Source organism: Ischnura elegans, chromosome 12, assembly GCF_921293095.1.
Source record: "Ischnura elegans chromosome 12, ioIscEleg1.1, whole genome shotgun sequence".
NCBI lineage: Eukaryota > Metazoa > Arthropoda > Insecta > Odonata > Coenagrionidae > Ischnura > Ischnura elegans.
Genome location: NC_060257.1, coordinates 17,259,294 through 17,281,584, shown reverse-complemented (window position 1 = coordinate 17,281,584; position 22,291 = coordinate 17,259,294). Strand labels below are relative to the sequence as shown.

At 37.7% G+C, this 22,291-nt stretch overlaps 1 protein-coding gene across 1 annotated transcript in view; it reads right to left on the bottom strand.

Annotated features, from left to right (window-relative positions):
- Positions 1 to 22,291, bottom strand: part of LOC124169717 (serine protease filzig-like) — a 95,046-nt gene that overhangs the window by 17,145 nt on the left and 55,610 nt on the right. Inside the window, exon 2 of the mRNA XM_046548404.1 lies at positions 17,517 to 17,813. Within this exon, the coding sequence (XP_046404360.1) occupies positions 17,517 to 17,811 (295 nt within the window). The 5' untranslated portion in view covers positions 17,812 to 17,813. The remainder of the gene's footprint in view (positions 1 to 17,516; positions 17,814 to 22,291) is intronic.

The following is a 22,291-nucleotide window of genomic DNA, read 5'->3' as shown; positions in this document are numbered from 1 at the left end:
AACTAGATAGCTCTGTTTCGTATATGAAACTGGTATTTACGTATTTATAATTTTAATCCTTTCTCATATAATAAATGATCACTTTCAACATATTTCATAATTTCAACATGATTTATATGAAGGAAATGGCATGCAATTTGCCTCAAGTCGTTTTGCGCTTGAAATGTCCTCCACACAACAATCAATCGAGGGTCGTGCAGTCTGTGGAACGTTTTAGCCACCGCCAGGATATGAATCCAAGCCCAGGGGGTAGGAAGCAAGCACACCAACCCGATCCTATACCTTAAGCTTCCTCAATTCGTTTATGATTCACTTCAGTCAAGTCATCACTCAATTATGCGGTGAGAAAATATTTACCGCCGGAAGTTTTTTTTCGTCTCGGACTAACAGGTGTCTCCTAGCTTTAGGCCCGGAACAAATACGCGAAAGGGATTCTGGGAAGGATAATAATGCGGACAGTGCGTTAAGCTGGGAAAGTGGGAGGGGGTGAGAATATACTCGTTCAGTAGTTTCCTTCGGTGAAGGTATTGCTTTTGGAGGAGGCGACCGACAGCTGAGGTCATTTGCACCATGAGGGATGGGTAAGGAGGGAAGGGTGGAGAGAAACCCGGCGTCGGCATTAGCCTGCTCTTAACGAAAGGCGTCAAGGGGACCATGGCTTAACGTCCAATCCGACGGACGGAGTGTTGCGCTTGAAATGTCCTCCACACAGCATTCAAGCAGGGATCGGGCAGTCTCTGAAAATTCTCTACTACCGCTGGGATTTGAACCCGAGACCGTCTGGTGGGAAGCCAACACTCTAGACACCACAACAACCCAATCCCTATGTTAAGATAAAAATTACGCCCAATGATTTTATAGTTTTGGGCCATTCTGAAATTTGCTATATTGAATTTTAGCTGAATAATGAAATATTTAAATGGCACTATTTAGAAGTCTTGTCTCCGAAAATTCTGCCGCCAAGATTTGAACCGAAGCCCGCGGAGTGGGAATCAAACATTCTAGCCACCACACCAACCCGATCCCCTTCAGTTGAGCCATTACTCAATTATGCCGAGAGAAAATCTTTTCCACCGCAAGTTTTTATCGTCTCGCACCAACAGGTGTCTCCAAGTTTTAGTCACGGAAAAAACACGCGAAAATGATTCTGGGAAGGATTATAATGCGGCCTGTGCGTTGTATTTGAAGAGGGGAACATGGGCGTACCCAGTGGGGTGCAGGAGGGCCCAGCTGCCCCCCCTTGAAGCAAAAAGTAAATTTAGTTTGAAAAGAGTTTTGATAAAATTTTCTTTAAATCCATGAAAAGTGATATTTAAGTGATGTTGAAAACATGTAATTAAAATAAAAATATTTTTCAAAGCAAATAATTGTGATAGCTAATAAAGCGCTGTTATAATTATCTTGAAATTTTGGCTTCCATAATCTTTTCTGTCTTGCAACTCGAACGACCTCGGCTTGCCCCCCTCTGGTTGTGATCCTGGGTACGCCTTCGGAGGGGGATGAGAGTATGCCCATTCGGTGGTGAAGGTTGCGTGATCGCTTAAGAGATGGCGCCTCATTGAGGAGAATCTTCATCTCGCAGTCTTCAAGGCGGTGGGGAGGGAACGGTAAAGGCTTCGCCGATATCTCCCATCCCCTTCATTTGTTTCCCCTACCACCACCACGCGCCTTTTTATATACACCCAACCCCTCACCCCCACCTGCAACCAGCAGAATGGAATTCAGGTCAACTCGTAACGGGACATCCGGGGTTCTCCTTCCCCCACCCCACGTACACTCCTCCCCACACCACAGCCGGCTCAGTCCTACCAACTAAATAGCTTCCCCACCTTCTTCCCTCCCACCGATTTTTTTTTGTCTCAGCCGAAGACTTCGTCTTGGTGGGCCTAATTTTTTTGAGCTGCTTATAAGCTTGTATCGAGAGCTATTTTTTCCGTTGACTTTCCTTGGCTCAATTTTACCGATGATCGAATCGATCGGGAAATCGAATTTTCAATACATAGAATCCGAAGATTCAAGCATAATGGAGTGGAATTTTTCTATATTGATTTCCAAGGTTCTTGAAGATAAGGTGGTAACATAGAACCAAGGTTGCAATAAATGTTATGACCATGGAAATTTGCAAGTATATATTACACTTTGAATCGATAGCATTCGATCTTCCGCGAATGACAAAGTGATTGATCGTCGATCGTTGGCAATTATGGATGGAGATTGATTGTTCAAAGGGAATTTTTAGCCACGGTCAAAATATTTTTATGGTTAAAACTAATCTTCGAAGTAGGTACGCTGTAAATTATAGATGTTGCAGAAAAATATAATATTGAGTTGATGGCAAATGATGCTTTCTAATGCCATGCTTTCTTTACACTTCTCAAGTGTTGACGGCAGCAATTGTCGAAAGCAATTGTCGACGGTTGGTAAAAGAGCAAATGGTATGATGGGAGAGATCATTTTCAAGTTTTCGATTATTGATTTTTGTAGGGTGTCTTTTAATAATGGTCTGTTGATTATTTATTGCTTCTCTTTGAATCAAGACTGACAATCAATGCCGTCTATCATTATAATAATTATTATTAAATGATTCTAACGATTAAGGCAGGTTTCTTTGGAGTACTTCGGAAGTATTCGGGCAGCCTATCCTTCCTCTAATGAATTCCCTCTTAATTTCACAATAAGGTCTATTCTCTTTCATTCTAAAAATCCTAATTTCTTCCTTCCTCTCCCTCGTTTAACCAACATTTTACCCTCTAAAATGGTTTTTAATATTTCCTCCTCTCTCTGTACTTGCTCCAACCATACCTTCTGTCTCCTCCGGATGCCACCTACAAAATAACCACCATAATCGACTAAAATCGTCCACAGAGAATAAGTATCGATACTATGATCCACATCGAAAGTCCACAACGTATCGTCTACTAACAAAGCCAAGGTTGATGGCTTCAATCAATCGAATCATGGAATAAGCCTACTAAGGTTATGGGGGACACGATGCCCGTTACCAGCAATTCCCTTTCCCCACTAATTTGCCTCAGGGAAATAACAAGCATTGGTGGTTTCCCTGACGGACAACACATATGCCTACATCAGTGTATCGTCCTACTGATTGGTCTCTGGGGATATGTCTTTCGTGGTTTCAATGGCGGACGCCCCATATCGGTGGAAAGTCGTGTTATTTCGACTCTTACGCGTTTCTCTCGGCCTTAAGTGGAGATTCCAAGACGTCCCGCCGTCATTGTCTTGTTACTTATGGTGACTGAAACCTGACTCATTTGTGTCACTGTAATGGGAATGGTATACTTCGGAGAGGAATGGGAAGCAATTTGAGAGACACTTATCTATAAAATTATTTTTTATGTGATTCAATCCTGTAGGGATCAGGCATTGAAATACATACAAAAAGTAAACATTTAGGATATGATTAGACCTAAAAAGAGTCAGTAATAACGAGAAAATTATCGTATTCAAGTCTGCATCATTTCTTGTTGTGAAAATGCTGGAAAAAAGTGTGAATCATAAGAACTGTGCCATACGGTTGTAACACGGGATGATACCAATATAGCCAATATTTCACTTCTAGATCATATTTGGTGCTGAAGCTTTAAACATAGGTCATCTAAATTGACAGTTTATTGAAAAGAAAATTTCTTTCCGTTATATGCATGGAAAAGTAACTGTGGCCGTATTCACATCGATTACTGTAAAAATTTCGTAATTTGAAAATGATTTTTTACCACACTACCTAAGGCTTTGTAATCATTTTTCACTCTTGAGGTGCTGTAATGCTGTGAATAAATTAAATATCTCCAGAATCAATCAAACTCTGTCCATTGGGGTAGGTCAATAAATTTAGGCTCGAGATTCCATTCCCGACCCATCCTAAACTAAGATCCGATATTAAATTACTTAGATTAATTTCTCGTATTGAGGTTTTACTTCAGGTACTTGCTAGAGGTGACTAGCATATCAGAATCGGGAAAGAAGGAAGGGCTAAGAGAAGCCTAAACTATTAGGAAGGAAGGCTGCGTATATATTTTGTAAATGCCTTTGGAAAAGAGCTGTTTTTATAACAACGTGGCCTAAAAACAAATTTAGATTTACCGCATGAGTCTTAATACAAGAGAGTCTTATTATTGTTTACTCTGAGGTATTACGTAATTCACCCTATGATTAGGGCTTTTGAGATGTTTTTATATAGGAGAATAGTTCATGTGAGGTGATTGAAGAGGGAAAGTGACGATGAAATCACAGTAATGATAAATAAAGAAAGAATACTGATAAGGATGCAAGAGTTGGATAATAAAGGGTACCTATCACAAGTAAAGAGGGACTACTAAAAATTAAGATACTAGGAAAGTTGTTGGGTAAATATGAGGAAGAGAACTGTGTTTATATACCGTAAAGTGGGTACCTAATGTGCCTAATTTCTAACAGTAAACAGAAGAGTCATATGTTTGTTAAAAGACTATCTGATAGAAGAATTGATTGGTAAGCTAGTTTAAACCTATCCGAAGATTGGTTTAATCTTCTTTGCGGGTTCTTCACCAGCTCAATTTTTTTCCAGACCATGGAAATTTTCATGCAGTGGAGAATTTCAGTAATTAGTACACCTAGAACTATAAATATATAATGAATAAATATTCGAATTAATGGCTGATGATGTCGATGAAGAAAAAAAATACATTGCGTGGTTGTTATCAAGAGGGATTGATTAGTTAAACTGTGGTTTCGTGGACCTATAATAACTTATAGGAACTTATGAGAGGATCATTATGAAAAAATTTTGAGAAATTGTTTGTGAAGAGTCTGATTTGGGGTGTAGCGCTTTACGATACATTAATCTTAACAGTTGATGAATCCACTTATTATATCCAAGTATACAGACGTTATAATTGGACTATGAAAAAGTTTATAAATATTTAAAATAATTTTCTTCACTGACCGATTACGCAAAGGACGCTGAGTTAGGCACCGGCGAGTCAACATTAACAGGCATACAAGACAACAAATTACCATCCACTTGATCATCATCATTAAATTCCGAAATCTGAGGATTGGTATGATACAGCTTTCCACTCAACTTTATAAGCTAATCTTTTAAACAATATATGATTCTTCTGTTTTACATCCTTCATCGCCAGATAAGCATATTTCATTCAAGGCCTTCGTTTGTTATTTTTGTCTTCCCACTTCCCCTCAAAAAATTAAACCATGCCCTCGTATTTCACTGTTCAGCCGACAAAGTTGTCCCGTCGTTTTCGAAGGTGATCAAAATATTTCTTACCAACACTCCTTACGAATTGCACATTACTCACAACTTCTACTAATTTTATCAACATAATTGACGAATTGGCTATCGCTTACCCATAATCATCATAGATATCATTACCGACCAATCGGCCATTAAAAATCATCATCATCACTGGTCAACAATCCTAAGATTGGTTTGACGCAGCTCCCCACTCAATACTCGTATCAGCTAATCTTTTCACACATACGTATTTCTTCTCTTTCACATCCTTCTTTACCTTTACCATAAATTTAATTCGAGGCCTTCCTTTTCCGTTATTGTCATCCACTTGTCCCTCGACGATTGTCTTTATCAGGCCATCGTGTCTCAACATATGACGTATAGTGTTCTTCCTTCTTCTTTTCAAGGTTTTCACGAGGCTTCTCTTCTATTTTTTCTTCTATCTAATCTTCTAATTACATCCTTATTACTAACTCGGTCGATCCATTTGATCCTCATCATTCCTCTGTAGCACCACATTTTGAAGGCCTTTGCCCAAGATTTCTCCTTCTCTCTTTCAGATTCATTACACAACGCAAAACAATGCCATACACAAATCGGCGTAGCGTAACGAGTGTATAAATTTCCAAATAAAGTATCCAAAAACTTTTTAACTGAAATAAATTTATTTCATCATGGCTTTAAATTAAACTTGTTCAACGATGAAATATAAAATGTAAAGAAAACAAATCTAAACTACAATCCAAAGAAATTAATTACTATGTACATTATAAATCAATGTAAAGTAATAAAGTAGAAAGAAAATTATTAATTAATTTATTTGCATTTTTGCTTGAATTCCCTTTTTATTTGCATTATATATTTCATCGTTATAAGATTTTAATTTAATGTAGTTAATTAACTTCAATTTTTGTTTATTCAATTTACTTCAGTTACTGTTTACACCATACAAATTTATCCTCAACCCTATCCCAGCTGATGAATCAGACCTCGCATTCATTCCACAGATACCTTCCATTTCCTCCTCAACACACGATACCCACTTTTGGTTCACACCTGCCCCAAAACCGAACTCACCCAAAAATCCACCCCGAAACGAGGGAAAAAGGAACACACGCTTTCCGTGAGAAAGATATGAAAAAAATAAAGGGCCTCATCCTCCGACCTTCTTTTAATTTTTTTCTCCATCCCTTCCTTGACTCTTAACCGCCTCTCCTCCGGCGTCCTTTGCTTCTTACCTAAGCCGACTTCTTCACTTCTAACAACACCAGCCGAAAAGCCGCAACCCCGCGCGGAATCACCCCCGAAAAAAGGCATAGCTTAGAAGGGTGGACCGTTATCCTTGCAGTGAGATTCAAGGCCAAGCGGAAGAAAAAAGAACAGAAGAATGGGATGGATGTGTCCTTTTGTGTTAGGGCTAGTGGGTCCTGGGAATTTAAGTGCCAAAGGCTAGAGAGATAAGGTGACTGAGGTTTGGCTTGAGTGGCGTGGGAGATAAAAGGGTTGGAGGGGATAGAGGTTCAAATCTCTTGCGGCAATTAGTGAATGGAGCCAAAGAAGTATGCGGCGGGAAAAAAAATCTTGGGAAAAGGATGAAAGATTTAGGCGGTAGGATAGAAAGATTTTAAGTTTTTCATAAGTGTCATTTTTTACGAAGTGTTTGAAGACAAAAAGGAGTGGAGGATCGGGTTGGTATGGTGGCCAGAGTGTTGGCTTCCCACCCGGCGGGCTCGGGTTCAAATCCCGGCAGTGGTAGAGAATTTTCAGAGACTGCCTGCTTGAGTGTTTTGTGGAGGACATTTCAAGCGCAACACTCCGTCCGTCGGATGGGACGTTTAGCCGTGGTCCCCTTGGCGCCTTTCGTTAATAGCAGGCTAATTCCGACGCCGAGTTTCTCTCCGCCCTTCCTTCCATTCCCTTCCCTCATGGTGAAAATGATCTCAGCTGTCGGTCGCATCCTCCAAATAACATTCCATACCACGAAAAGGAGTGCATACCTTAATACATTTCGATAATAGTACCTCTCGCTGGATGGATTTTTAAATTTTTGCAAGTAATCTACCAATTTAGATAAATTACTGTTTGAAACTTTCATTTAAATATTCTACCGATTGTAGTGGTTTTCATGGAGACCTTAAGATGCATTCTGGCGGCCTCCCCCTCCCTCATAGACTACATAATTCACAATGAGGTCTGCCCCCTTTACTTCTAACTAAAATCCTATTCTCTCCCTTCCTCTCGTTTACCTAACATTCTAACCTCTAGCACTGTTTTCAACCTCCCCTCCCCGCTAAGTACTCCCTCCATCCATGTCTTCTGTCTCCTCAGTATTTTTTTCATCTAAAAGCTGCTTCTCCTCACCCATCATATCCAGCACTTCGTCTTTCCTCCTCCCCTCCGACCTCTCCACCTTCTCTATTCTTCACCGCACCATTCTATTTCCTCTTTTTACATTTTCATTTATTATAGAATTAGAAATATTTTATGAAAATGGACAAGTTTTCGGCCATGAACGTAGATGGCAGCAGTTACACATTGGATAATAAGATCTTCTAAAGTCTAAAATCACTCCTTAATTATCGGAGTTAACATTTTCCTATGAACTAAAAATTTTTGGTGCACATTTCATTTCGTCTTTGTCTGCTGTTCACATAAATGTTTCAATCTTAATAAATTATCTTAAGAGATTGAATGACATCTTCCAATTGGGATCCATAGAAAACTACCCTTATAAAAATCTGCCAATAGCTTTTAAGTTCCATCCCACCAACTTTTGAAAGACTTCTAGCGTGATGGCACTGCGATATGATTAGATAAACGTAGCCTAAAGCAAGCGAGAGTTTCCTCTCCTTACTGCTGACATGCCTCAAATTCTTTTTTCCCGCTCAAAAGCCATTTTTCTCGCAATGGGGACATGGATTTTTGGGATTGTAAGAATGAACCGTGATGAAAAATGACACTCGTAAATAACTTAAAGAAGCAGATGATATTAATAGATCACGGGGTTGAATTGCAATTCAGATAATTTTTTGTGCCATTGTTCTCGGATAGAGCTACGGGAGAAGATGTAAATGGGAAAATTACCGTGAAAATTTATGAATATCATTTAAAAACTAATATCGTTCAGACATTGCTATTTTTACACACTCTTTCTTAACTTTCTTCGTCTCTCTGTTTCATCTATGGAATCTTGTATTTCATTTTTAACTCACCTCCCATTGAGTTAAGGCCCAGTCCAATCCAGAATTTTGTTTTTCAAATTTTTATTTTCTTTACGTTCAGTCGGTCAATTTTTTTTCGAAATATTGCACAGATTAGTGGAGGTGATATTGCAGTTCCTCTCTTTAAATTTTTTTGTTAATTCCATCTGAGCTACTCTCGATTAATCCAGCGTGCGTGAGAGGATTTAAATGGGTGTCATTATTAGGATTACTTTGCCCTGAGATTGGTTCAACACACCTTATGTAGTCTCCCTACTCTGAATGAATCCACACAACGTTAACCTGTCACGTAGTACAGGGTGAAATGCACCCTGCCTTTCCAAACTCAAGACTAAACTCGGTAGGAACTCTAAATGAACCATAGTTAAGGATATTTATCCATGAATATAAACTAAAAAACGTTATTTAATGGTAATGGTAAAAATGGTAATACAAAACTCCATTACCGACCATGGTTTCGACATTCTATGTCAATTTCAATGTCGAATATTTTAGTTTACATTTTATCATATAAATATTGCCTTTCCACCGCGTCAGTCCTAAAGCGATTTGCTGCGTAAGCTTTTTCTGTACTCAGTACTCCTTGCCACTTTTCAGTAGGACGGACTTCGGGCCAAATTCACGTATAAATTCCATCTACACGTGAATTTGGCCCAGGCTGGGCCTAAACTTGAATTTTGTTACGTTAGAAGTGACTGTTTTCTTTTTGTTGTGAGAGGTTCGACTATATATTTTTTTCCTCGTGAGGAGAGCTGAGTTTTGAATCGACTTGGTGTGGCAATGGGGGTGTGACGTGGGAAGGGGAGGGGAACGCCCGCCCCTTCCAACATCCCCTCCTTCCTTCGTGGCATAGTTTTGCTTTTACGAGCTCACACTGCGCCTTTATTCTTAGTCTTTTTATTTCAAGGCAGACCCGATACTTGTTTTTCGGTACTGTCGGATGGAAATGCGTCATGCGAAATATAATCAACCATCGCACAGGCTGGAAATGCCGATCTGGAAATGATTCTTTTCCAGTACCCTCGTATTTTATCTTTAAATAATTAAGTGACTATCACTTATTTTACAGAATTAATTCGGTCTTTTCTTTATTACAAATTTTGACACTTTTAGATAAAAGGTTATTTTTAACTTTTACTAGTAACTCAATTAATCTCTTGTTATTTAACGTTTCATTTCATCCCTTATGGTGCACAAGTATGAGTGGAGAACGTCAGCCAATTAGGAAAATATATGTTTTCACTGGAGAGGAAAGCAAAAAATTCATTTCTTATTATAAGAGTTCAAAAAATCCATCGTATGTGCATTGATAAATTGGTTAAATGCTTCTTAGCTGACTGAATACCCAATTAGGAAAAGGTTGTAAGAGTCTACAGACCTAGATGTTTTTGACCTGATACACCTACCTTTGCACATTCACTCGATTAATTGTACAATTAATTAATGAAGCTTAACAATTTCTCGTCATATTTTACCAAATGCTAACCTGTTCAAGTCTTCGCTGAATTCCTTGGCAATATGCAATACCTGTCTCTTTATCCTGCTCGTACACTAAATTGTTTGAATTTTGAGTTTACTGATATCGATCAATTTATACAAATCTTGACCATTTAGAACGTGTATTTTACATTTGAACTGTTATCAAATAATTGAAGGCATATTTTTAATTCTTGACTAACCTTTTCGGTAAATTTAAGTATAAATTCTCAATAAGACTTAATGTCAGTTCATCTGTTTAACATTTTATTACTTTGTATATGTGTATTTTATGTTTTTTAAGCTTTTATCAGATAATTGTGGGGATATATACAATTCTTCGCCAGCACTTCGACAAATTTATATTTCGAATATTCAACCCTTAACACGGCATTAAATTTACCGATACTTCACCCGAAAATTAAATCCACAATAATTTGTCCACCACTCAAAGAAACATGAAGTGTCCCAGTTAAGGTAAATCTACTTTTTTGTTTTCTTTCCCCCTCCTTTTATCCCCGTTGTTTTTGCCCTTGCTCCGGAATGCCGCTGAGGGTCCACGAAATTTGTGCTTCATTGAGTTCTGCCCCTGTGAACGCGGAAGGGGCATTCTTCCCTCCTTGAGGGGCTTGGCACGTCCCCGCTCCCGTTTTCCCTTTCGTCCAGACGAAATAGGCCTTTCCAAGAACTCGGTGTTCGAGGTAGGATTTTGCGAACCTCTAAAACATATATTCCTCCGTCTTCTCAATAATCCGAAGATTGGATACTAAATTTTAAGCATTATGTCAAATTTATTATAGTTTTTTCGAAGGTAATAATTGCTCACAATGTAGCTTCATTGTAATGTGTATTGACTGTTAATGTATTAGGGCAGGTATACTTAATTCAAGATTATTTTACATAAATCAACGAAAAATTAGCTTAAAAATTTCTGTGTCTCATTCAAACTAACTTCCGCAGGATTTCGAGGAGAGCCTAGCTACTCCCGTTATATTTATCTTCTTTTCTTTAATTTATGAAAGCCCTGGTAAAGGAAATGATAATTTCCTAAATATTGATGTAATAAGGAATGCTTCATAAAATCAACCTTAGAATGCTATGATAACCTGTTTAGGAATAATTTTAGAGTTCAAGAAAACTGAAAAAACATATTTGCCAACGGCAATCGGAGTAACGTCTCGAAAGAAATGTGATAAATGATCATTTAGCATTGAGCCACCTCTTTCAAATAAAACCGTCCCATCAAAACGCCTCCCAATTACTCTACTCGGAGGAAAATCCTGGAAGATATCCCCAGTATAATACGCCGGCGAAGAACTAAATTATGTATACGACATTTATATATGAGAAGGTACTAATCTTTGCCCTACTTGATGACGGCAATGAAACAAAGAAAAGAATAGTTGATAAGAGCAGAGCGGATGTAAATCTTCGGCATTCTTGGAAAAGGGCCATTAAGCTAATGTGCCGTATTGTAACGAATGGTGGCCTAATTCGGACATACATTTACCGTGATACTAGCGTACAGGAATAAGTGCAGAGGTTTATTGTGGATTACATTGTTGGACCAAGAGATGCCGGATGAAAAAATATTTAAATATGAAGAGGGTAGCCGACGGAATAATAAATTGATAGTTTTTTAATATCCAATCTTGGGGAAAAGTCTATGAGTGGTGATGATAATGGCTGAAAACCTGGTTACGAATTAATTATTGTGGTATTTCCCGAAGTATATATTAAGTAGAGATACGTAGAAATCGCACTTTCGTTTTTATTTTATCACCTCTTTCAATAACAGTTTATCGCATTTTGTAGCATCTATTTTTTTATTTTCATAATGAGGTAGATGACGATAAAATGTAGTGAAACACAGTTATATGACAATATACACAATATTTTAAATAATTATGTTGTAGAACATTAATAAATTAAGGAATAAGACATATAGTGGCGGAGGTGTAGCTTGCCCGCGCCCACTTGTAGTTCGCGGCCACGCAGAGTCCCAGCCAACTAGCAGCTGGCCAGTCGCTCACGTACTTTAAGCGGTGAGTGTCGGCGGAGCATTTAAACTGCGATCGGCACAAAATGTACAAATTTTGCCGTCAAAAAAGCAAATTTGCGTAAAAATATCATAAAAGTCCAGTCATCGCATCTGTGTCGCATTTATTTGCGCACATCGCATCTATATCGCATTTATCGCATTTGCGATTTTCACGCATCTCTGATGATAAGTCTTTCGGTTTTTCCCTTTGGTTATAACATGAAGATAAATTAATAAAGAATTGAATATGATTCTGCTTAATTTTGGTGTTTCAAACTTAGGTGCATGTATTGGCAAAAATAGGAATGAATTTTGGTACCCATGCGACGAAACTCACTGAAATCTCAAGAACTTGAGGCATATCTAATTACGAATTAAGTGTTTTAATATCTTTTGCAGCCTGTGCGGTAGTACCTACTTATGATTCACAACGTTAATTACATTTTTTCGTCTTCAAAATGAAAAGTGTTAGTTCTTAAATACCACAAGATACTATACTATTTAGAAATAACACGCTGTGGTTATTTAAATTTCAACACATCTTGTGGCAGGAGAAAAAAAAGTTTACGGGAAGTTCAACTATGGACGGGGTATCTACGCATCGGCTTGGGAGATAGGTTTAAGGGATGAGAGATTGGGGTACCTATGCTTAAAACTGCACCTCCCATTCATTGAGGGGGAGTTCAAACTTGAACCCCCTCTCCCCCACTCGCTACAACTTTGATAATCTCCTCCACAACGCTTTGATGTTTATCACCTCTCTCTTGTTTCATAATACGTTAATTTATGTGCCAAATACTTGATCGTAACTGAACATAAATATCTATTAGGTCTAAAATGTTGTTACGAGTTGTTTGACCTGACTTGCAAGAATTCATGAGATGGAAAAATTAAGTGATTTTTATTTTCTCTGTTGCTGCATTTTTAAATTCCATTCACCATAACCCACTTTCAAGGATTCATTTCCTTTAGCTCTTGGCTCCTTTCCAGTATAGTCTCTTGCCATGAGTCGTTTTCTTCATTTTTTCAATTAGGTTGATTCTTTTCTTTTTGATTTCAACCATTTTTTTCCCGAGTCGTGAAATTGGTATGGGCAGAATCGTTTAACTGAAGGGATTAACAAGACCGCAACTGGCTGATTTACAGTTAGATCACCCTACCCACAGGGAGTTATGATGTCAGTCACCTCTAGAAAGAGCGGTGGAGAGAAAGTGCACCCATGTTAAAAATCTGAAGCAGCTCTATCAATTTCTATCGGAAGGCAATACATTTTACGCGAGCAGAGTTTGCATCATAGTAATAACAATAGTTTTTATATTATTATTCACTTTCCTTTTTTTCGTTTTTTCATCTGGGTTCCTCAAGGTTTCACGGTTGCACCAAGTAATCCCCATATATACTTCACTCGTGGTCAAATCTGGTTGGTTATTTCCTTTCCAAATTCGAAAAATTTGAAGTTTATAATATTATTTCCCCTTTGAATCTGTTTCAGTTGACTTTAAAATTTAAAGATTTTTGCTATAAAAAGCTGTGTACCTACAATTCAAGCCGACTAAAAAATAGATCCTAACTTTATTGAATAATGAATTATATTTAAATGTTTATAAAAGGCTTTACTTCAAAAAGGATTTGTAATATTACGTCATATAGCCAATTAGAACGATTATATTAGTGACGATGTGATGTGAGCGAAAATTACTCGGATTACTGCTTCAAAATCTGGTCTGTCATGAATCTCTCTAATTCCTGTGTTTATTTTTATTCGCCACTGGTATCATTCCAAGGCTGTGCCACATACTCTTCTCCTGTATTTTAAAACCACACTAAGTTCTTTTGTGACTCCTTTGTAAGGTTTCAAACCTCCGAGCCGTATAAAAATACTGTCTGTACCGTCGTTTCACTTGCTCGCAAATAATATTAATTTTTGTACATCATGGAAATCCCACCATGTTCTTTTTTGGTTCATGACGATACACAGTTCCGCTTTATTGTCCATTATTCTGTATACCTTACAAAAACAAATGTTCTCGTACCGTAACAGAGCCAGTTAACGAGAAGAAAATCTCGGGATACCTCATTTTCGGTGTCTGGAGTAGATTTAACCGTGAAATGCTTCCGGAAATAAAAAAGAATGAATGCTTCTGAAGATTCAAGGAAAAAAACAGCGACGAGATCGTAATTATCCTGAATTTTTATGCGAATGAGTCAAGGTCGTCCAGTCGCTTAATTTCTGGGTCGATTGGCTACGCCTTCTCGGGTTCCGTTGCAATTTTCATGCTGGGAATGGACACGGCCCATGGGAAACGGTAGGTACATTAATGCAGGATGAAGAGGAGGAAAACTCAAATGATGAGATATCTTCACCTTAATGCATCTGAATGGCTTCCGAGAAAACTTCAAATCTTGCATTTTAGAACGCGCCACTTAATATCATGATACGATTGTTACTAAATTCTTTGCTGTTCAGTCTCACCGGTGAAAACTAGCTTTCCTTAACTAGGTGAGATTTAAGAGTTGATAATATGAGAAGATTTTATACTATAGTCCACAACAACCAAATGCGTCATAACTCGACTTAACGTGGTTAATAGTTCAGAATAACTCAATTTTGTGATAATTTTAACAAGGGAGGTAGCAATGCCTAGTAAAAGTTGTAAAAATTATTCCACTGTCTATTAAATTTATGTGCTAGGTAACTCTTCAACTTGCGGAGGGATAATCATATCTCTCTTTACCTAGATAATCACTCTTGACTTTACATAAAAGAAACTAGACGTAATTCTTCATGTCTTATTTCATGTACTCCCTTTTTAGAAATAAAAAATCCCTATATTTTCTGACGAAGTTAAATCTTCGAATGCTCTTACCAGACTTGACCTGCAATATCTGTATGGATCAACATTGTACCTAAAATTATTTGCATTATTTGTCTCAGGCATCTGGAATAATGTGCCCAAAACATAAATATCTGTCGCTCCTCGAGTTTAAACGCATACGAAAAATAACTCTTAAATCACCTAAAGAATGGGAACCTAAGAAAGTTCAAATAAGGACAATTAACTGTGTGAAGGTATATCCTAGTACCACAAAAGTGTAAATAAAAATAATAGATTTCGTTGGTCTGTACTGCTATTTAAGCTCCAAATCATGCCTCCTGAATGAGAGACTTTATAGTTTCAAATTCCACGTAACCAAAGTTTGGCAATTGTTTAATGTTTTTCTTTAGAAATGGCAAGAATAAAAAATGAACTATTATTTCATAAATACATGGGTTAATTTGTATCAATGTGACACAATTAATGTATATTCAGTCACCATAATACGTTCCATTCTTTTCTATATTTATGGTTTTTAGTGCGGCTAACCCCTCTTTGGTCAGTTTTGCTCCTATCCTACCGCGATTTGAGACTCTTGGTAATATTTTTGGGTTAAATGCGGTAGCTATATGCATTTAATAATGGCCTTTCCGTTACTTGCACGCTGGTTTTTTTAATGAGCAGCCCAATTTTTTGACGAGGTCGACCACACTGTGTCACAGGGGGATGTACTCAATGCGAAGTGATGCCATCTTGACAGTCGTTTGCATTTTCGTGCGGCGCTTGTCATCTGGAATTGGGGCGCTTGTGAATGACGCCTCCTCTCCATCAACCGTAATTTTCCTCGAGCATCTCTTCAAATACGTGTGTGGTGATTATCTGTCAAACATAATTGTCGTGCTGCAACTCGATATAATTAATTAATGGAGGATAAACAATAAATTAGTTCAATGAAAAGCTATTAGTAAGACTATATATATTAAATTTTTAAATAGAAAAATTTTACTTTATGCTTTGAATTAAAGGAATTCACACATTTTGTGATGCTCTGTTTTCTAGCATATACTCTTTGCATGCGTTCGAAGGAGGGTGCGAAACACGATTTCCATGTCATTTTCATATTTCATTATAAACTCATCTAACAGTGCTTCATCGATTGATGAGCACAATAAATTTTACCTTCCCTTCCCTTAAAGTGCCTCATTTTCTAGAAATTATATTTGAAAAGTTTCCTTGTTATACGGGTTCTTACGGAAATACTTATAGAAGCATTGAAAAAATTACGATTAATGCTAGAACATATACTCCATCGAATAAATCATTAAAACTGATTTAGTGGCCTTGAAATCGTACGAATCGCGGTAAAAATAAAGTATAGGGTCTTTACCCCAGTATTTTTTTACTCATAATCAAGTGAAAAAAAGTGAAAATTCTCATGTAACTACAGTGAAATGACTGTTGCTACATGAGAATGGTGTTGTGGTTGGCTCAAATGGGTGGAAAATTATTGATTTTAAAATTTAAGGCTTGCATTTCCCGCATTATTGGTGCCCTATTTTTAATTATAAACTTAGATAGATGTCGTTTTCTATGGCAAAATAAAAAAGTGAAGTACAAGAAAAAATTCGTTTCCGACCGCGGAGTCGCGAACCTAGGTACCACCTCAACACTTTCTAACCTTTCGCCATGTCTGAACGCCTATGATGAACCTACAAGTTTCATTTTATATCATACTATCATCTAAAGACAGCAGCTAGCTAAAATACGTATATTTCACTTTTAATAATTTTTATTCTTCAGGCTCCATGCGCTAAGCTGTAAAGTAAGCATTGAAGTATTCATTAGTATTCAGTACGGACTCGACTTCTTGGGTTTTCAAATCGTCGAAGGTGAACTATTTCGGTCTACTTCAAGTTAAGCTTTTTAAATGGATTTATTTGAAGGTGGAGTGGACAGATAGGAGGAGGAACGACGAAGTGATGGACATATGGAGTGGATACAAAAGTCAGCTTATAGATGAGATACAGAGGAAGCAAATGGCTTGGATGGAGCGAGTACTAAGCGGTGAAGGGATGTTGTAAACAGTGTTGCAGGGTAGAATGGTAGGTAAACGAAGAAGGGGAAGGAAGAGAATATGATTTTTTATAGAATGAAGAAGAGTAGGTCTTGAATTACAAGTGAGACCTTGAGTACACCTTCAATTGACCCTTTGAATATGAATTGATGAGGGAAGTCTATGAAGGGAGGGAAGACTGCCACAGTACTTCTTAAATACTCCATGGAAACCTACCTGACCCGATATAATATTAAAACAATATTAAAGTAAAACGTATATGATATTTTCCACAAATATTTTAATGCGTACAACGCGTTTCGGCTCACAAAGCTATAATGTGGTACAAGAACCATTAAAATCACTGCGGAAAAGTGCAACTGCGTGTATTTTAATGTGTCCAACTTCCATTATATCACGCTTATATCGGTTGAATTTACTTAGATAAGTGCAACTGCGTCGATTTTTATCTATCAAACTTCCACTATAATACGCTTATATCGGTTGAATTTACTTTGATAATTGTTTCATAAGTGAACGGAAAAAGTGGCACCACTTTCGCTACCGTTTTTTAAAACCCGTGCGTGGCATTAAACGGGAGATTACTCCAAGTATCCCTAGACCAAGCATAGGGTGTTGGCTAGAACAATATACGTACCTCGGTCATTCCTTCTCATTTTGAAGTTGGACGGGACCCAGTCATCGCTTGAGGCTGGTGGCGAGTATGCTTCATACGATCGGGCGATGGACCTCTGTTGTTCTCCGGCGTCTCCATGTTGGTGGTACGATTGTGGTGCTTGGTGCTGGTCTGGGTGCAGGGGCGTCGGGGGCGCGGCTGTGACGAGCAGGGGCCTCAGGAGCAGGACGGAGAGGAGGGCGAGTAGGGGTAGCGATGCGTGGGAATATATGGCTCCTGGGGAGGTACAGATCACGCTGGATTCCACCATGGTCATGCCTGAAAACAATAATAAACGTTAAAAATTAGCGACGAATTTTCTAATTGGCCACTATTATTCACAATATTGTTTTGGGGCAGTTTGGGAAATTTCAACTGATTTTAACTTGCGTTGTATGATAGTTGACTGATGAAGGAAGAGGGAAAGAAGAAATCCATTTGAAATTAATCGAAATTTCACTGTCCTATACTGTATTCGATCTGCTTCTTTTAATGCGTTTAACATTTTGAAATCTATAGTCGTCTTAGAGAGTCTATAAATTTTCTCCTGGACTCGTTGGTTATTGCGTTATGTTTACATAGAGGCAAGCTAAAATATCACTGATTACCGATCGGATAATGGTCGGGATTCTTTTCAATCATATATTGCAATTTATTTTAGAAAAAGTTTGTATTTTTACTTAAATATCACGATGGCTGTAGTGTAAAAAAAGTCTCAGTACAGAATAATTATCCCATCCGATGCATTTGAATCAAATAATTATTATTGATTATTATAATTAAAGTCATAGGGGGGATAATTATGCAGCACTGGCTTCTTGCATTATTTTTTACATTATTACTGTTATGATGGTATTAATGCTACCCAAAAATTCAATAAATTTTGAGTGTATAAAAATATTGACCAACCTATGAAGGAGCAAGATATTATTAAGTATTGGCAACGGCATGTTTACATTCTGACGAAGTTGTACCATGGCCATAGAGTTTGAATCGAAAGCTCATAATGCCAAATTTTACAATAGGCATTCCTCACTTGCATCGCGAGTTGCAATCCAATTGAAATTGCAACTCTTTTATTTTGCTCTCTCAATGTTTCAACAAGAAGGTGATTATTGAGGGTAGAGCTCACCACAGATGCAGTCATTGTGCTGGGAATTTTACAAACTAAGGTTTGGGAAGCCAGTTCCGTAGCCTTTACGAGTATGTGTGTAAACATTTTTAAGTTTGAGTATAGGGGACTCAGCCGGTATATGATCCGGAAGAGCTTTGTGCGGTCTTTTAATCATCGATTTCGGTCCTATAAGTCTCTAATAAAGTTTCTCTCAGAAAAAAATATGGATTTCAAAATTCCCAGTAATCATCTGAATTCAAAAGAATAATTTCGGAAATTTGAAATTTAAAGTTCCGATGACGGTGACATGGTTTCCAAAAATCTATCTTCAATATAGGTACTTCCCAATACTTTTTTGGTTGTTTTAGTTGGCAGTAGCGTCATTCATCGCAAAAAAATGTCTTTTAAATAAAGTGTCTTTTTAAATTTGCTAATCATTCAGAAATTAGTGAGTATGATGAAGTGTCTATCATTTATTTGCGGCGAACGTTGTGTAATTACAGTTTTTGCGTAGCTCACTCAGTCTTCTTTTTACTATAAAAATCTAAGCGCCATTATTGTCCGGTTAACACTACATTCTCCTTCTTATTCGCAAAGGTCATTTAGCACATACAAGCTGACATTTAGTGCTTAGTATACACATAACAACTGTATTTCTTATATGGAATCACATAGCAGTAGGAATGCTATTGCTAAGGCTATCACCTTAATAAACAGTTTGGCAAATGCATTTTTATGCTGACGACCCCTTGAATGAAACGAAGACTTAAAACGATTAACGAGTAGTTTTCTCGTCATTCTGGGAAAAGGAATGATCAAAGGTAAAATATCAAAATGAAGTAGTTACTTACCAACAATTCAATTAACTACATATACCCAGAGAACGTAACTGTTAACGAGAGTACCTTACATATTTCCACGTGCCCTAAATGAGGAATTATGTAATACCGGTTACGATACAAGCTCTGCAAGTTGGAAATATCATTTAATCGTTGAACCGTGAACGTAGAAGAAAAAGAGACAGTGAACTACTTCCGGTGCGGCTCTAAAGACTTCCGTTTATATGGAGCATGTTTTTTTAGTGAGCTCGTGCCCGGCGTCTAGCGTGTTTGCGTCACGTATGCACGTTTGCCCCACTTGGCCATCGTGGAACTATGAAAGCAAAATAAGTGTGCACTGCAAGAAATAAATGAAAAATATATTCTGGGGGAAATGGCCAGTGATTGAATGATAAAATTCACTAATTCATTTTTTACTGTGTTGCATTCCATTTCAAGGTTTCTTGGATGGAGAACTACCTATTGCTTATACTTACTACATCTTTTTTAATAAACATTGAATGGTATTAGTTTTTCTATGGGTTATGTCCGAGTTTAAAAAAATACTATTATAGAGCGTAAGTGCATTGTTCTTAATTTCATCTTAATTTTTATACTTATTTCCGATAAAAGTGATTTTGTACTATTTGCATTAAAAATTTATAAAAAATGACAAAACTGCGAGTAAAAATATTTTTAAATTGATTTCACATCATCGTATTTAGATCGCTCGTTTAAATTTACCGGAAGGTTGTAATCGTTGACAGTCCGTCAAAAATTAGTGAACCTGAAAAAGAATGGCAAATTTTTTTGCACCCCGTTGTATTTTACTTTTGAGATTCCTTTTGATCGTTCGACTCCAGGAGTTGGGAAATTTGGTATTGTGGAGATAAATCAAAGCAATACCACTAAGAATGTGCTCTTTACATTAATTTTCCTATATTTCCTTTACTCCCAGGATTTTCATTTTTAAATCCATTTAATTTTTAATTATAACACCAAAAATAATTCGACCGTCAGGAAACATGGTTTCCATGAGTTTATTGAAAAAAGAAAACACGAGTGTTTGTTATGTCTACTGGCAAAAGATCCCATTTCAATTATTAATGGGACACATTTAGGCAAGGAAAGAATGGATTATTAAGTAGAGGGTAGTGTAATCCATCCACAGCCACATCATTGGCTTACTCGTGGATGACAACTTGGCTACTAAAATTCCCTGATTCCCTGATGTTCATTTAAGAAAAATGCTCATTATATACCTTGTACCCCTTTTTATTTTCTATTGCTCAAATTTTACCTCCTCAGTGCTGAGTAGCGTGCCGTAGAATGTTATCGTTCATAGTTATCATTATAAGTCAACAATCCAATTACAAGTCAGTTTAGTTTGACGCAGCTCTCCATTCCTCTCCCCTAACCGCTAGCTTCTTCATCGCTACGTATTTCTACCGTTTCACATCCTTTACAACATGTCCTATGTAACACATTCGGGGCTGTCTTGTCCCTGCTTCCCTTCAACCTGTCCAGCTACAATTACTTTCATCAGGCCATCATGCCTCATAATGTGGCCAACTAAGTTGCACCGTCTTCTCCATAAGGTTTTTCGACAACTTGTATTTTCTCACACAATTCTTAGCACTTCCTCATTACTTACACGGTCGATCCAATTAATCTTCATCATTCTTCGGTATACGAACGTTGCGAGGAGTTTGGGATGAGGATTAATCACAAGAAAACTAAGGTAATGCGGTTTTGTAAAGCATCACGAGCGAGGAATGTGAGACTCAAGATAAAGGTGGGTGGTGAAAAACTTGAGCAGGTTGAGCAATTCAACTATTTAGGCAGTACGTTGGAGGAAAACGGATACAGTAGTAAGGACATCAGGAAAAGAATAGCATTAGCGAAGGAGGCGTTCATGAGCAGGAAGGAGCTTCTGAGAGGATCATTGTGTAAGAGTTTAAAGAAAAGGTTAGTGAAGAGTTTGGTTTGGAGTGTAGCTCTCTACGGTGCGGAAACGAGGACTCTGAGGAAAGAAGACGAGAGAAGGTTAGAGGCTTTCGAGATGTGGGTATGGAGAAGAATGGAGAGGGTGAAATGGACGGAGAGGAAAAGGAACGACAAAGTGCTGGATATGGTTGGCGAGGAGAGAAAGCTTTTAGATGAGATACGAAGGAGACAGAAGGTTTGGATGGAGTTAGTGCTTAGCGGTGAGGGGATGTTGAAAATGGTGTTGGAGGGTAGAATGTTGGGGCAACGAGGGAGGGGAAGGAAAAGAATAGGATTTTTAGATAGATTGAAAGAGAGTAGGCCTTACAGTGCATTAAAGAAGGCAGTGCTGGAAGGAAAGGGAGGCTCCCAGATCACCTCTTTAGTACTCCATGGAAACCTACCTTAATCGGTAGAATACTATAATAATAATTCTTCGGTAGCACCACATTTCGAATTATTCCAATCTTGAGTTCTCTGCTACTGTCAACATCCAAGCCTCGCTTCCATAGAGAAAAGAGGTCATTATGTAGCCTCTGAAGAATGGCTTCCTTGCTTCTATGCTTGTATTCTCAGCTGTTAGATAATTCTTCTTTTTTTATAAAAAGCCCTCTTCGCCTGTGCTACTCAACTATTTCTTTTTTGCGTCGTTCATCGTTGTTATCAATTCTTGACCATAATAATCGATTTTGCTCTGATCATCTTGGAAATGGATATTTGGGCAATGAAATTAAAAATACAGTTTTACAAAAATAACATTTGAAAATGTGAAATATGGACTTTATCTTTTAATGGCAAAACCTCACTTTTTAATGTTTTCTGATGTGTTTACGCAGCGT